Consider the following 14,150-nt stretch of genomic DNA (forward strand, 5'->3'; position numbering starts at 1 on the left):
CCGAGTCTTGGAGAAGTTCAGTGACTTGCCAGACCCACATGGGTTCAGGGCCCGGGTTTGAATGAATACACATCCTGCTGACCAGGGAGCCAGGGGCCAAAGCTGCCTGGATGGATCTGGATCGTTATTTTAAAAGCCAAAACAAAGTATCAGGTCTTCGGGAAAGTCACGACACATTTTTGCATAGAAAAACACATCATGGGACCAGCAGATGGTGTAATGGTTACATCACTGGACTCTCATGTAAGTTGACTGTGGTTTGAGTCCTGGATCCGGTGGCTTAAAACTCAGACCAGGAACATGTGCCCAAGATCCCGAGAGGAGAATGGAGGAGAAGGGATTGTGGCATGGCCATCCCCCTGGGGGATGGTTTCTTGCTTTCTGTCTCTCTGTCTCTACAGCAAGTGCACATGCCCTATAGCAAAAATCTCTCTCAAAAAAGAAAAACACCTCATGACTTACCCTGACTACCTAATGGGGAGTAATGCTGGGAAGGGAGGGTGGGGTTTTGGACCACTTCTTGGCAGTGATCTCTGGGTACCTGCTGCGTGAGGACGAGCGGAGACAAAGGGAAGTAGAAGGGGCCTTCAAAAACTCATGGAAGACGTGTATTATGGTAAAACGGTGTGAGTTTCAACATGTGTGTGTGTGTACATTAGTACCAAAGTAAACTTGTACTGTGATTCCATTTTTCTGTGAACTTTTTGATATCCCCTCATATAATACCCTGGCGTTGAGATCCTTTCATGGTCCTTGCATACAGAGGTCACTTGGCATTTAGGCCAAGCGATGGACAGCAGGAAGGTTATCGACGGCCCGGAGAGTGAGGAGGAAGATTTAAAGGAAGTATCTGAGTTGGATTTTGAAGGATGAGTACAAGTTTGTTAGGACAGAAACATTGGAGAGAGGGGATCCTAGCAAAGGGTAACTGCAGGAACCGTTCATTCGGCCAGCAGCTGGGGAAAGATTTGGAGACAGGGACCGGAGTCTTCCTGAAGCTCCAGTGTTGAGAGCAGCGTCTGACTCGTGCTTGGGAAATGCCCCTTGGGGTGAATACCCAAGGGGGCCCACTCGGAGCAGGGCCATTGAAGCTATGGGAGGAGCAGATGGGCTTGAGTGTGAAAGATTTTGGGCTACCTCAAGGATCGGCTCTTAAAGGCGATAGGGCATTACCTGGGGAGAAAGGGTGATGAGATCGCCCCATTTACTAGTGCAACTCAGCCTGCGGATTTCCCGCAGCAGGAAAACCTTTTAAACACACGTGGAAGCATCTTCAATTTCATTCATCATAAAGAAGGATGCCGAACTGCAGGGAAATACGCTCTGCTGTTGGTTGGCAGGATCAAAGCCTCGTAGTACACTGTGGGCAAGAAGGAGTTGCCCTCACACCTTGTTAGGTGAAATATAAGTTCATGCTACCTGGGGCTGGCCCGGGGGCCTGGTGGTTAAGGGAGCTGGATTGTACGTGGCTGGCTGACTGGTTGGAATCTGGGCTTTGGCAGCTTGAAAAACAGGGGCACAGGTATGTGCATACCCAGAATCCCAACGGGATAGAGAAATAGAGGAGAGAAGGGGTGCTCGCTTAGCACACATACTAACATGGGAAGGGTACAGAGAAGATCGGCATGGCCCTGCGCAAGGATGGCACACAAATTCGTGGAGCATTTCATATTTAAAAAAAGAGAGAGAGAGAGAAATGGAGGAGAAGGGGTCGTGGTGGACGGATTTGTGGGTGGATGGATGGATGGGTTTATGGACAGATAGACAGACATACCTCTGGATGTAGGGAAGCTGTTGCAATAATCCAGGCAAGGTTACTGAAATGTCTCCCATACTGTTTTCTGCTTAACTGCATATATGAAGTCTCTTAATTGTTTTCTTTTTTGAAAGGCAAATTCCTTTGGAATGAACTTCTTCTGGCAACTGTCAGGAGCTATTTTGTGTGTAATAACCACCAAGAGTTCAATCCTTTTTTTTCAACCATCTCCTTAATTACAAGTGGTGGGAAGCCAATGAAAAGAATCAGTCTGATATCTTTCCCTTTTTTTGGGAGAGGTTTTTTGCTATAGGGCCTGTACACTCACTGGAAAGACAGAGAGAGACAGAGAGACAGAAAGCGAGAAATCACCCCCCAGGGGGGATGGCCACACTGCAATCCCTTCTCCTCCATTCTCCTCTCAGGATCATGGGCACGCACGCACAAGCACCCGGTATGAATTTAATCCACCGGGTCTGGGACTTGAACCACAGTCAACTGTGTGGGAGTCCAGTGACATAACTATTAGGCCATGTGCTAGTTCCAAGAATCAGTCTGATTTCAATCACTCCTCTCCATGATCAGATTCTTAACTATAAGGCTCTTTTCCAAATGCCCAAGTCCACAAAGACATGAACTTGGTCTTTTTTTTAGGGTTTGTGTCTTCTTGAAGTTTCTTAGCTATGTCTCTCTAGATGTTTTGACCTTGTAAAGTTTATTTTTAATGGTCCTTGTTCTTGGGTTTGGAAGAGTAATCATTAATATTGTAGAGTAGGTACTGCTGAAGAACCAGCTTAGGAGTTTATGTCTTTTTTTTTTTTTAAAGTCAAACTCCATTATTTGTGTTTTTAGAAAATGTTCAACCATTTTAATTTCTCGAAGAGACAGAAAGCAAGAAATCACTCTCCAGGGGGGATGGTCACACCACAATTCTTTCTCCTCTATTCTCCTCTCGGGATCTTGGGGGCACACACACACACATGCACACCCAGTGTGAGTTTAAGCCACCGGGTCCGGGACTCTAACCGCGGTAAACTACATGGGAGTCCAGCGACATAGCCATTATGCCAACTGCTGGTCCCAACCACTTTAATTTTTTTTTAAAAGAATTATTTAACTCTATTTATTTATTTATTTATTTATTTATTTATTTATTTATTTATTTATTTGAGAGAGAGAGGGAGCGAGCGAGCGAGAAAGCAAGCCACCAGGTCCAGGACTTGAACCACGTTTGACTATGTGGGAGTCCAGCACCTTTAACCACCATGCCACATGCCAGCCCCACCAACCATTTTAATTTCTAAGTATGTAGCTCATTAGTGGTAAGTATATTCACATTGTGTGAAATATACTTATCTCTTTTTTGAAATTCTTGGAATGTGTGTTTTGCTCAGATTGTCAGATTTTTTTTTAAGTGAAGTGTACTGTTTTTCTCGTTTTTCTCACTTTTTGTTTTGTTTGCTTGTTTGTTTTGTTCTAGGACATGTGCTCTAGAGCCAGAGAAAGTGAGAGAGAGTGAGAAATCACTCCCAGGGAGGATAGCTATGCCTCAGGTACTTCTCCAGTCTCCTCTTGGGAGTTAGGGCATCTACACACATGACTCTGGTGTGATTCTGAAGCCACTGAATCTGAGACTTGAACTGCACAGCCAGACACATGGAACCTGGTTCCTTAACCTCCATGCCACCTGCTGGCCCTTCCTCACTTAAAAAAATTTTTTTTTAAAAAAATTTTGGAGCAAGTTCTTTTCCTATAGGGTATGTGCCCTTGCAGAGAGATGAAGAGAGATAGAGAGAGAAAAAGTAAAAGACTACCCCCCCCCCATTGTGGGGGCATGGCCATGGTCCCTTCTTCATTCTCCTCTTGGGATTTTGGGCACGTGCACACACACATCTGATGTGAGTTTCAAGCTGCCAGATCTGGGACTTGAACTGCAGTCAGTTATGTGGGGGTCCAGCACCTTAACTACTTTGCCACCTGCTGGCCTTAGCTTTTTTTTTTTTTTTAATTATTGGAAGGCACTTGTGTTTACCAGGGGGCCAGAAAGAGAGAAAGATAAAGCACCCACCAGTGGGGGTGTGATTATGCCACAATTCCTTCTCTTTCACTAGTCCATCTGTTTGAGATTTTGGACATGCACGCACAGATGTCCAGTGTGTTTCACAAGCCACTGTGTCCAGGATTTGAACCATGCAGTTGGCCAGGTAGAATCTGACTCCCTTAACTATCAGGTTATGGGGCTGGTCCTCTTTCAGCATTATTTGATTGGCTTTAAAGCTTGTAGGAGCTGTATGATTCCAGGTTCCTTGGAATTCCTTGGTGGTCTCACCGAAGCGATGGTGGAAAAGCTAGGGATCAGAGATAAGTGAGGGGAGTGTAGTCCAGTGATGGAAGGGGAACCCTGGGAGTGAAGTGGGCTTCGTAGGGACCGCAGCTAACACAGCATAGAGTTAGCCAAAGGTGGGCTGCTCCCCTGCTCCTGCTGGTGTGAAACCTGCGGCCAGATTTCCTGATTTATAAAAGGGAAGCCAGAAACTGCCCCCCCCCACACCTTTTTAGAGATATTTTTGCTATAGGGCATGCGCACTCACCAGAGAGATAGAGACAGAGAGACAGAAAGCGAGAAATCACCCCCCAGTGGGGATGGCCACACCACAATCCCTTCTTCATTCTACTCTTGGGATTTTGGGTACACATGCACATATACCCTGCATGAGTTTTAAGCTGCTGGATCCAGGACTCCCACAACTATGTGGGAGTCCATCAACATAACCATTACGCCATCTGCCAGTCCCAGAAACCCAAAATTTTATATGAAGTGTCTTGATTTTAAATGTTGGCAACTAATCTAACTTAAAAAAAAAGAAAAAAAAGCGTACCTGAAACAGCAGCAGCAGTAACCACAGTCCGTCTATAGGAGGCAGGAAGTGGTGGGCGGATCCGTTTCTGACCTCTGATTATCCAACCTGATCTCGAGAGAGGATTAGATGTCCTAGAGATAGGACATTGAGGTCCACTCCCATAGGGTGGCAGCCTTCTCTAAAGTCATGTCACTTGTCAGTGGTCAGATCAGGACTCGAACTAAATTCTCCATGATGAAACTCCTATGAGGTTTATCCTTAGATACACTTGATCAGTTTATGTATGTGTGCATCTATTTGGCATGTCTCTAACAAAATACAAGTATGTGTGTGAGTGTGAGAAAGTGTGTAACTGAAAGAAATTTGTTTCCAAGTCCAAAAAGCCTTTTTTTTTTTTGGTAAGAGACATTTTTGCTGTAGGGCATGTGTGCTCACTGGGGAGTCAGAGAGAGACTAGAGAGACAGAAAGTGAGAAATCACTCCCCGGGGGAATGGTTGGCCATGCTTCAACCCCTTCTCCTCTATTCTCCTTCGAGGATTTCGGGCACACATGCTCATGCTCCGGTGTGAGTTTTAACCACCAGGTCCAGGACTTGAACTGCCGTCAATTATGTGGGAGTCCAGCGACGTAACCGTTACGCCATTTGCTGGTCCCATGACCAGGAAGCTGTTTTAGTTGTTAAATGCAGGGACTTGAGTTCTAATTCAGCTCCAGATCTTACCCGCCGTGTGATCCTGGGCCATCACTTGACCTCTCCGTGCCTACATTTTCACACCTGAGGAAAGGAGATGGTAAAGCACGTGTGGAGTTAAAGGAGGTGACGCGATGTACGCGGCGCCTAGATGGGACCCGGCAAACCGTGCACGTGGGGCGTTAACCAGGAAGGTGCTGCTGGCGCTGGTGGAGACGAGGGAGTCAGTTCACAGGGTCATAAAGTAGGCGTGATCCACGTGACTAAACATGTCAGCTTACCGGACAGTCCCCTCAGGACTCCTGTAACGGCCGGCAACCATCTTTTTAAAGTGTCTTTCATGGAAGATAGAGACACAGACCCCCCTGGCAGGGCCTCACCACACTGTCCCCGGCCCTCAACCCGCCCGGTCACAGACACCTAGGGGTGTGCCTGGCCGACTCGGGACCCACCCTGGGGACTTGCCATGTGGCACCCTCCCACCTGTGCCACCACGCTGGGCCAGTCTCCGTTTTGTGCCCAGCAGTGGGACTTACCACAGGTCCGGAACCGTCTGTAGGTAAGAAGAGACGAACAAGCCACTTTATTCCTCCTGACTTGTTTCTTACTCATTCTGGCTACTGATCCTTGAGTTCTCGTGTTTCTCCTGCGGGGTCCTCGGGCCTCGTCAGTTCTTTAAGCTTCCAGGCAGCTGATTTCAAACCCCACGTGCGATCCTGCCCCCTTGGTGCGTCCTGTTGACCGCAAGCCCGTTTGTGTTCGCAGGACTGGAATGTCACGTGGTACACCAGCAACCCCGACTTCACCAAGTGCTTTCAGAACACCATCCTCATGTGGGTGCCTTGTGTCTACCTCTGGGGCTGTTTCCCCCTCTACTTCCTCTATCTCTCCCGCCATGACCGAGGCTACATTCAGATGACACATCTCAACAAAGCCAAAACTGTAAGTCGCCTGGGATTTCACCGTGGGGTACGCGGGGGCTGTGCATCTGGGTCAGGGCAGTGGCCGACAAAGCCTGACCTTTCTCTTCTACTTAATTGACCCTAAGTTCCTTTTTTCTGGAAGGCAGAAGAATAACATGATGGATAAAAGCTAGGGCTCTAGAGTGAAGGGTGGATTCCAACCCCAGCCCTGGGACTAACCAGTTGTGTAACCCTGAGCAAGTTTTCTTAACCTCCTTACGCTTCAGTTTTCCTGTCCGTGCACTGGGGATAGGCTCTTTCTCAAAGATTAGCACGAGATCAGCAGATCTTCCTCCTTTACTGAGGCTGCTCTCTATCTTTCTATGTATTTATTTATAAATTTGCCATGGGGCACATATGTGCACCTGGAGAGAGACACAAGTGGGGGAGTGAGAAACATGGCCATGTTGCAATCCTCTTCTCCAGTCTCCTCTCTGGATGTTGGACACCTATGCACACGTGCCCGGTGTGTTTCTCAGACCGCAGGGTCTGGGACTCGGAGCCACACGGTTGGCCCTGTGGGATCCAGCTGCCCTCACCACCGCGCCATAGGCTGGCTCCTCCTACCTTTTCTCGTAAAATCTATAGTCCTTTTGAGCAGTGAAACGTGTTTACTGTAAACTAAAGTATGCCTTTTAGGGAATAACCTTGAGGGGTGTGTGGCGTCACCAAGGTTGCACCAACCAGGGTTGTGCCCTGCCGGGGCCTTTCAGATGGCGAGGGCCCTCGCAGTCCACAGCCTGCTCCGCACTGCTTTACGTTCCCAGGTTCTAATGATGTGACGTGCTGGGACAGACAACCGAAGCAGCGGTGGAAACATCTGTAGTGGGGCCAGCGGGTAGTGTAGTAGTTAAGGTGCCACGGACCTGGCGGCTTGCAGATCACACCGGGCATGTGTGCGTGCCGAGAGGAGAACGGAGGAGAAGGGAGTGCAGCGTGGCCATCCCCCCTGGGGGGCGATTTCTCTCTTTTCCGTGTCTCTCACTGTCTCTCTCTGGCGAGCACATGCATCCTATGGCACAAACCTTAGGGGGGAAAGAAAAGAAAACATCAGTGGTTGCCAGGGCTCGAAGGGAGGAACGAACCGTAGAGCACAGGGTGTTGAGACGGTGAGTGCACTCGGTAGGATGCTGTCCCCAGGGCACGTGCCACCTCGCTTTTGTCCAGACGCATCCCACCTACAGCAGCGTCAGGGAGCCCTGGCTACGAGCCACAGCAATGCGTCAGTTTCGCTCATTGGTTACAAAACTGCCAGTCTGATGGGGACACCAGTGATTGGGAGGCCATGTGTGAGGGTTGGGGAAGGTTATGTGGGAACTCTGTACCTTCTTCTTAATTTTGCTATAAACCTAAAACTGTCCTGAGAAAAGAAAAGAAACGAAAAGCCTTAAAAATGTCATCTACGTCATCGATGTCCCTATCCTTAACTAGACACAGATCTCTTGGAGGCCCTCTTAGACCTCTGGGTGCGTGTGCTTTTCCTGGGGTACAGTCTCTCCTTTGATGGTGTCAATCAAGTTTGGTCCTTGCCTCACTTAGCAACCCTTCAGTAGCTTCCCACGACCGGCAATAAAATCTGGATGTCCTTGTGGTGACCCCGTGTCCTGTGGCTCCGGACTCCTCTGCCATCTCACTGATCTATGGCTGCTTCCACACCAGGGCCCGGCTCTGAGCATGTTCCTACCACAGGGCCTTTGCACTTCCTGTTCCCTCCGCCTGGCTTGCACTTTCTTCCCACGCAGTCACTGCTTTCCACTCCTGATCAGGGGTCCCCTGAGCGGAGGGGCCTGCCCACCGTTCTCTCCACGCTTTTTACTTGTCTGCATAAAGCTGACTGTTCTCCAGCACAGTATTACGGATTTCCTCGTTTGTTCCAGCCCTGGGAAGGCGGAACTTCTGCCTGTGTCGCAGACTCTTGTATCGCCAGCACCTTGACAAGCATGTGAGCCATGGCGGGTCCTCGGTAAATGCAACAGGACTTCCAAAAGGCTGTGATAAGTCAAATTAAAGTATGAACTTACTTTGGTGCAAAGAACTTTGGAGTTCACGCATAGTTTTTCCATAATGTGCATTCCGCATAAACCTTTTGGAGACCCCCTGTGCTGGCTGGGTGAATGGTGATGGTGTGAGGGCCCTTAGGTGGGGTGTGGGGTCGTTATGTAGACGCACTGCAGGCTGGGCTCTCGGGTGTTCAGGTGCTGGGGAGAACAGTGCCAGACAGAGTTCCTCCTGGGGAGGGTGGGGCACAGCTAGTGGTTACAGACCAGGACGTGTCCCCATTCCCGAGGATACAAGCTGCGTGTGGGGACCACAGCGGACTGTTTGGGGCCTGGCCAGTTCCTCCGAGGCTGCACTTCCTGTGGGGTACCGGAGCTAGTACCAGTGCTGTCTGTGATAGGTCGTGTGTGTGCTTCTCCTCCAGGCCTTGGGATTTTTGCTGTGGATTGTCTGCTGGGCAGACCTCTTCTACTCTTTCTGGGAAAGAAGTCAGGGCGCGCTCCTGGCCCCAGTGTTTCTGGTCAGCCCGACCCTCTTGGGCATCACCATGGTAAGTAGAAGTTGGCTGTGAAATCTCAGTGCTGTGGAGACCAAAGACAGTAACTGGCACTTAGAAATGAGCAGATCTCACGGTACAGATGAAGGGATCTGGCCTCTTTTGGAGAAACTCAATGATCTGGTGTTACCGGCCTCGTTTTGTAAAGCAGTGATTGGATGGAGCTGAGATGCAGCTGCGGCCTTGAGATGGCATGCGTTGTCCAGCTGGTCACAGTCCTCACCCTGCCCTATCATCCTCCCTGCTGCTGAGACTGGACAGCAGGCCCTCTGGTTCATTGCATTTGCTGTGCTCTGTCTTCACGGTGGGTACCTGCCTGAGACCTCATGGCCCTGGGAGTGTTCACGCCCTGGCGTAGGGGGCAGAAACCAAGGTGAGCAGGAAACTCTGCTACATGGCATGACACAGCCGCGATCACAGAATGACATGCTCGGATTAAGGATGTCCCCATGTGTGTCCTGTGTGCCTTGGGACCTCTGAGGAGCCCCGAAGTTCCTTGGGTGTTGTAGAATGAGGAGGAGGGCGTTAGAGGTGGTGGTTCTGAGCAGGGAGGCTGGTGGGTCAGAGGGGTGTGTGGGCAAGAGGATGAGCACCTGGGAAGCGAGAATAGGAGTGGAGTGCAGTTTGGCAGCGTGGGGCCAGACTGGGCAGGCCTGAGAACCTTCATAGCACACATGCAGAAAGTCTTAGGAAAGCTTATGGAAAAATGTTGGGTTTTTTTTGGAGAGGTTTTGACTATAGGACGTGTGTGCTAACCAGACAGAGAGACAAAATATGAGAAATCACTGCCCAGGGTGGATGGCCACACTGCAATTCCTTCTCCTCCACTCTCCTCTTGGGATCTTGGGCACGCACGCACGCGTGCCTGGTGTGAGTTTAAGCCACTGGGTCTTGGACTCGAACTGTGGTCATCTACATGGGAGTCCAGCGATGTAGCCATTATGCCGTCTGCTGGTCCCTTTTTTTTTTTTAATCCATGGATATCAAAATAATTTATTTTTTATTGGCAGAGGGTGGGTCTACTCACTGGAGACAGAGCGCGCGAGAGAAAGCACCCTCCATGGGGCACAGTCAATGCTCAATCCCTTCTCCCTTTCCTCTCCTTTCGGAAATTTGGACGTAGCACACGTGCACACCTGGTGTGTTTCTTCGAGCCACTGGGTTTGGGACTCACACCACACTGCCCTGTGGCATCCAGCCACCTAAGCCACCAGCCCCTGGGTGGCCTGGATTTCAAAGTCATTTTGCAGCAGTATAGTCTTGTATTTTAGTTGCACTTTCCCTGGGTGTGTTGTCGTCCCCATGTGTCCAGGGTTTGCTCTGTGCCAGGCACTGTCCTACTCTATGTGTTGGAGATCAACGGGTTGAGGTACAGAGAAGTGGAGGAACTGGCCCAAGGTCACGCAGCCAGCGAGCAAGCCAGCGGGCCAGTCCCCACCAGGCTACGCCGCTGGCTTTGGCATCTGCTGCCCTATGTGGCTGTGGTGGCTCTTTGCCTGACCCCAGCTGCCCTCTGGGCTGGGCCACCCATTGTGTCCTGAGAGCTGTCATCAGTACACACCAGCAGTGCAGCGTGAGAGCCGCCCAGTAAGGGCTCTGCCTCGGCGGGGTGGCGAGGTGGGCTGTTTCTCCCTGAGGAGCTCGTATGCCTTCACATGCCCTGTTCCTGGTCGTCTGGTGACTCATTCGCGCCTACGTCCATGTCACTGGGGACACAGGTGTGAGACCCGAGAGTCACTAGCTTTTGACCCCTTGGGGCTCTCCACTGGGTGGCTGAGAGCTGAACTGGCCTGTGGGACCTGAGCCTCTCTGCGCCCTCGGGCTCCGTGGCCAGCCTGCTGTGACCGGGAGGGCACGGTTCCTCCATACCCCTGGGAAGCCGGATATGCAGACACCGGGAATATGGGACGGGAGACAGTCAACGAGTATCTTCTTACCCCTGCTATGTGTTAGCAGCTGGAGATAAACGTGTGGAGCCCCCCTCAAGATGCACAGCGCGTGTCCTCATATACTGAGTGCGCTGGGGCGACCTGGCATGCAGGGAGGCTTCCCTGGGGGAACAGGCCAGCCGAGGCCTGAAGGGTGATCAGGGTCCAAAACGTTGGAGGGGTTGAGGAGGGTAGAGACCATCTGGTTGGCGAGAGCAGCACGTGCAGGAATCCTGGGGCAGAGAAATGGACAGTGAGGCGGGGAGGAGGGAAGACTCCAGAGACGCCGAGTGGCAGGTAGGTGGGTCGTGTTCCATCTTTCCTTCCCAGAGCTGCGTTCTAAACCTTACTTGTGCCATGGACCCCTTTACCCTTTGCCAACCTGTTTTCCTCCTCAGCGTCATAACATAAAATATGCAGGATTACCAAGGAAACCAGTCACCCCACATGTATGTGTGAGAAGTTCCTGATGCACATTTACGTTTTTATTTGGGGCTTAGTTTACATACAGTACAGTTTTCCTTTTTCACGTCCAAGTTCATGCATTTTGAGAAACACATCAACTGCTACTTGCCCAGTCAGGACTCGTCACCCCACGGTTCCCCACGAGGCCTCTTGGTGGTTTGAACCTCCTCCCCTCTGTCCCCCTGGCACCACTGGAGAGCTTTTTTCCTATGGCTCTGCCTTCTCTGGAAGGTCATGCGATTGGACCACACCGATTGGGGCATCCCGAGTGGCTCCCGGCAGTAGGGTTCTGTCATAAGTTTGCGTGGATCCAAAAATCTCTAAAAAAACGAATTCACCAAGCAGCGTTTGATTATGTGGCTCCACCACACAGTGCCTGTCCGTTCCTCATTTGCAGGACTTTCGGGCTGCAAGGCAATTGTATTTAAATACACTTACAGAATGCTGAAGGACAGAGCTGGATGAAGAGATACATGTTGCTTTGTGAGCGCGTTGCATGTCAAGATCAGGCGGGAGGCTGTCCCAACTCTAATTTCCAACTAGTGATGACCACCACTGGTAGTTGGAGACAGCGCTGGCTACCCCAGTGGGGTGTGACTGCGCCTGAGACTTCCGCTGGTGACGAGGTCCTGGTGCTGCCTTCGCTTCTGACTGGTGTTGCCAGTTAGGGAACATGAAGACGTCCTTGTTTCCCACTCATGTTCATAGGACCCCTTGGGCCCAGGTTAAACCCATGGTCCTGGGCCGGCGGGTTGCGTGGTGGTTAAGGCAGCACTGGACTCCCACATGGCCGACAGTGTTCTGAGTTCCAGACCGGGAAGCTTGCTTTCTCACTTTCCCTCTCTCTGTATCTTAATCTCTCATCAAAAATTAAAATAAATAAATACAGATGAATAAAATTAAATTTAAAAAAGAAAAAAAAAAAACAAAGACAAATCATAGCCCCAATGGGACTGGTATAATGGGTCATCTGGATTGGAACAGAAGCCAGGAGGCCAGTCAGTGGAGGGCTGCCTCGTCCCCTTCTCTAGTGACCCCCACAGTTCCCCCACGCCCCTCGCTCCCCACCTCCAGTCTGTCAGCAGCTTGCTCTGGCTCTGCCCCTAGGCCTGTCCTCAGTTTCCCTGCTGTTCCTCCACAGTCTTCCTGCTGCGATGTGGCTGCAGCGAGTTCCCGCTCATGGGGACATGTGAGCCAGGCGTGTTCTGGGGGGCCGCTGGACTTGGACCTTTCACGAGGGTCAATCCTTGCGGTCACGGTGCTGCTGCACCACCGTCTGGCCTGGACCTTTGTTCCTTTTCTTTCGGACCTTTCAGTGCCAAGGGCATGTGTGTGCACACAAGATGAGAGAAGCCCCAGGGGCCCGGTCATGTTGTAGTCCATTTCGCCCAGTGTTTAGCCACCAGGACCAGGATTTGAACTGTGGTTGGCCATGTGGGATCTGGCTCTGCACAGTGCTGAATCGCTGTGCTATGGAGCCAGCTCCCTCTTATTTTTTGAAAGTTTACTTATTTATTCATGGGTATATGTGTGAGAAGGAGAGAGACAGGGACAGGCACCCCAGCAGTCCTCACACCACTGTCCGCCCCGAGCCTCAGCCAGCCAGGATCTCAGGCACACCTCACGTGTACAGGGAAGCCCCAGGACGTGAACCTGGGACCCTCCCAAGTAGGTCCAGTTGCATTATTGCTGTGCCACTGCCTGGCCCCATGTGCGTGGTCTCATTAAATCCCCATCTCTTTTCACCTAGGGGCTGCTAGCATTTTCATTTTGTAGATGAGGCAGGGAAGGCTCCAGGAGGTTCTGGGACTTGCTGGACACCCAGCAGGGCAGGGGCAGAGCTGGACGTGGAGCCAGGTCCTTCTCAGGCAGTTCTTGTACCTCTGGGCCGAGGGCAGCTCCTACCCCAGGTCCAAGGTCCCCCAGGAGCATGGGGCCTCAGGGGGCTGCCTTCTCTTAACTGCTGTGCTGTGTGCTTCTCTCTTCCAGCTGCTTGCTACCTTTTTAATTCAGCTCGAGAGGAGGAAGGGAGTTCAGTCCTCAGGGATCATGCTGGTGTTCTGGCTTGTAGCTCTGCTGTGTGCCCTTGTCATCTTGAGATCGAAAATCATGACTGCCTTAAAAGAGGTAAGTGCTGGCCTTATTCTGCATCCTCCATTGTGGCCTCGGGAGACACACTTGATCCTCTGGCGTGTGCTGCCATGAAACTGTGGTGTGGGTACACATGGGCCTGGCTGCTTCCCCAGGGGGAGTCCCTGCTTCCCAACTTCTCACTTCTCACCAAGTCAGCTCCAGCAAAGGCTGGAGGTTCTAGAACCTTCTTTCCTCAGGGCCCCACTTGTCTGTATAGCTCCAAGGGGTCCGTATGGTTTGGATGGAAGCAGGTTCCACGTGAGCCTCTGTCAGTGGGCTCTGTCTTCAGTTCGGAATGCAGCCATCTGGGAGGGTATGTATGGAATGACTTTTCCCCCATGTGTGGAATGACTTCCCCCAGGGAAAATGACATTTCCCCCGTCTCCACGTTACCCTTGTGCCATCAGCTGCCAGTCTGGCCCGGTGACTTGTTTACATTGGCTGCCAACGCCACTCCTAGGAATTTTGAAGAGTCTGCACTTTCAGACTCTCTGCTTCCAGGGCGTGACGACCTGGGGCAGAGGAAGGTGAGGAAACCAAGCCCTCACCGAGCACTGGCAGTGCAAGGGACGCGTGGTCTCTCATAGTGGTGGCAGTTGACACCGACCGTGTATGTCGGAGGTACTACACAGGGAATATTGGTTTTTAGATTATTTTGCCATAAGGCATGCGTGCTCCCTGGAGAGAGACTGACAGGGAAAGTGAGAAATCACCCCCCAGAGGGGATGGCCCCACTGCAGCTCTTTCTCCTCCATTCTTCTCTCAGGATTTCGGGCACACATGCACATGTGCCTGGCCT

The 14,150-nt window shown here is 51.1% G+C and overlaps 1 protein-coding gene and 1 non-coding gene across 2 annotated transcripts in view; both read left to right on the plus strand.

Moving 5' to 3' along the window:
* ABCC1 (ATP binding cassette subfamily C member 1 (ABCC1 blood group)) overlaps positions 1 to 14,150 on the plus strand; it is a 131,602-nt gene that overhangs the window by 1,310 nt on the left and 116,142 nt on the right. Inside the window, exons 3-5 of the mRNA XM_027771057.1 lie at positions 6,075 to 6,251; positions 8,694 to 8,819; positions 13,208 to 13,345. Of these exons, the coding sequence (XP_027626858.1) occupies positions 6,075 to 6,251; positions 8,694 to 8,819; positions 13,208 to 13,345 (441 nt within the window). The remainder of the gene's footprint in view (positions 1 to 6,074; positions 6,252 to 8,693; positions 8,820 to 13,207; positions 13,346 to 14,150) is intronic.
* Positions 1,575 to 1,676, plus strand: LOC114007475 (U6 spliceosomal RNA). The gene has a single exon (XR_003549099.1). It is a non-coding gene; the product is annotated as a U6 spliceosomal RNA (small nuclear RNA).

Source organism: Tupaia chinensis, unplaced genomic scaffold, assembly GCF_000334495.1.
Source record: "Tupaia chinensis unplaced genomic scaffold, TupChi_1.0 Scaffold000182_1, whole genome shotgun sequence".
Classification (NCBI taxonomy): Eukaryota; Metazoa; Chordata; class Mammalia; order Scandentia; family Tupaiidae; genus Tupaia; species Tupaia belangeri.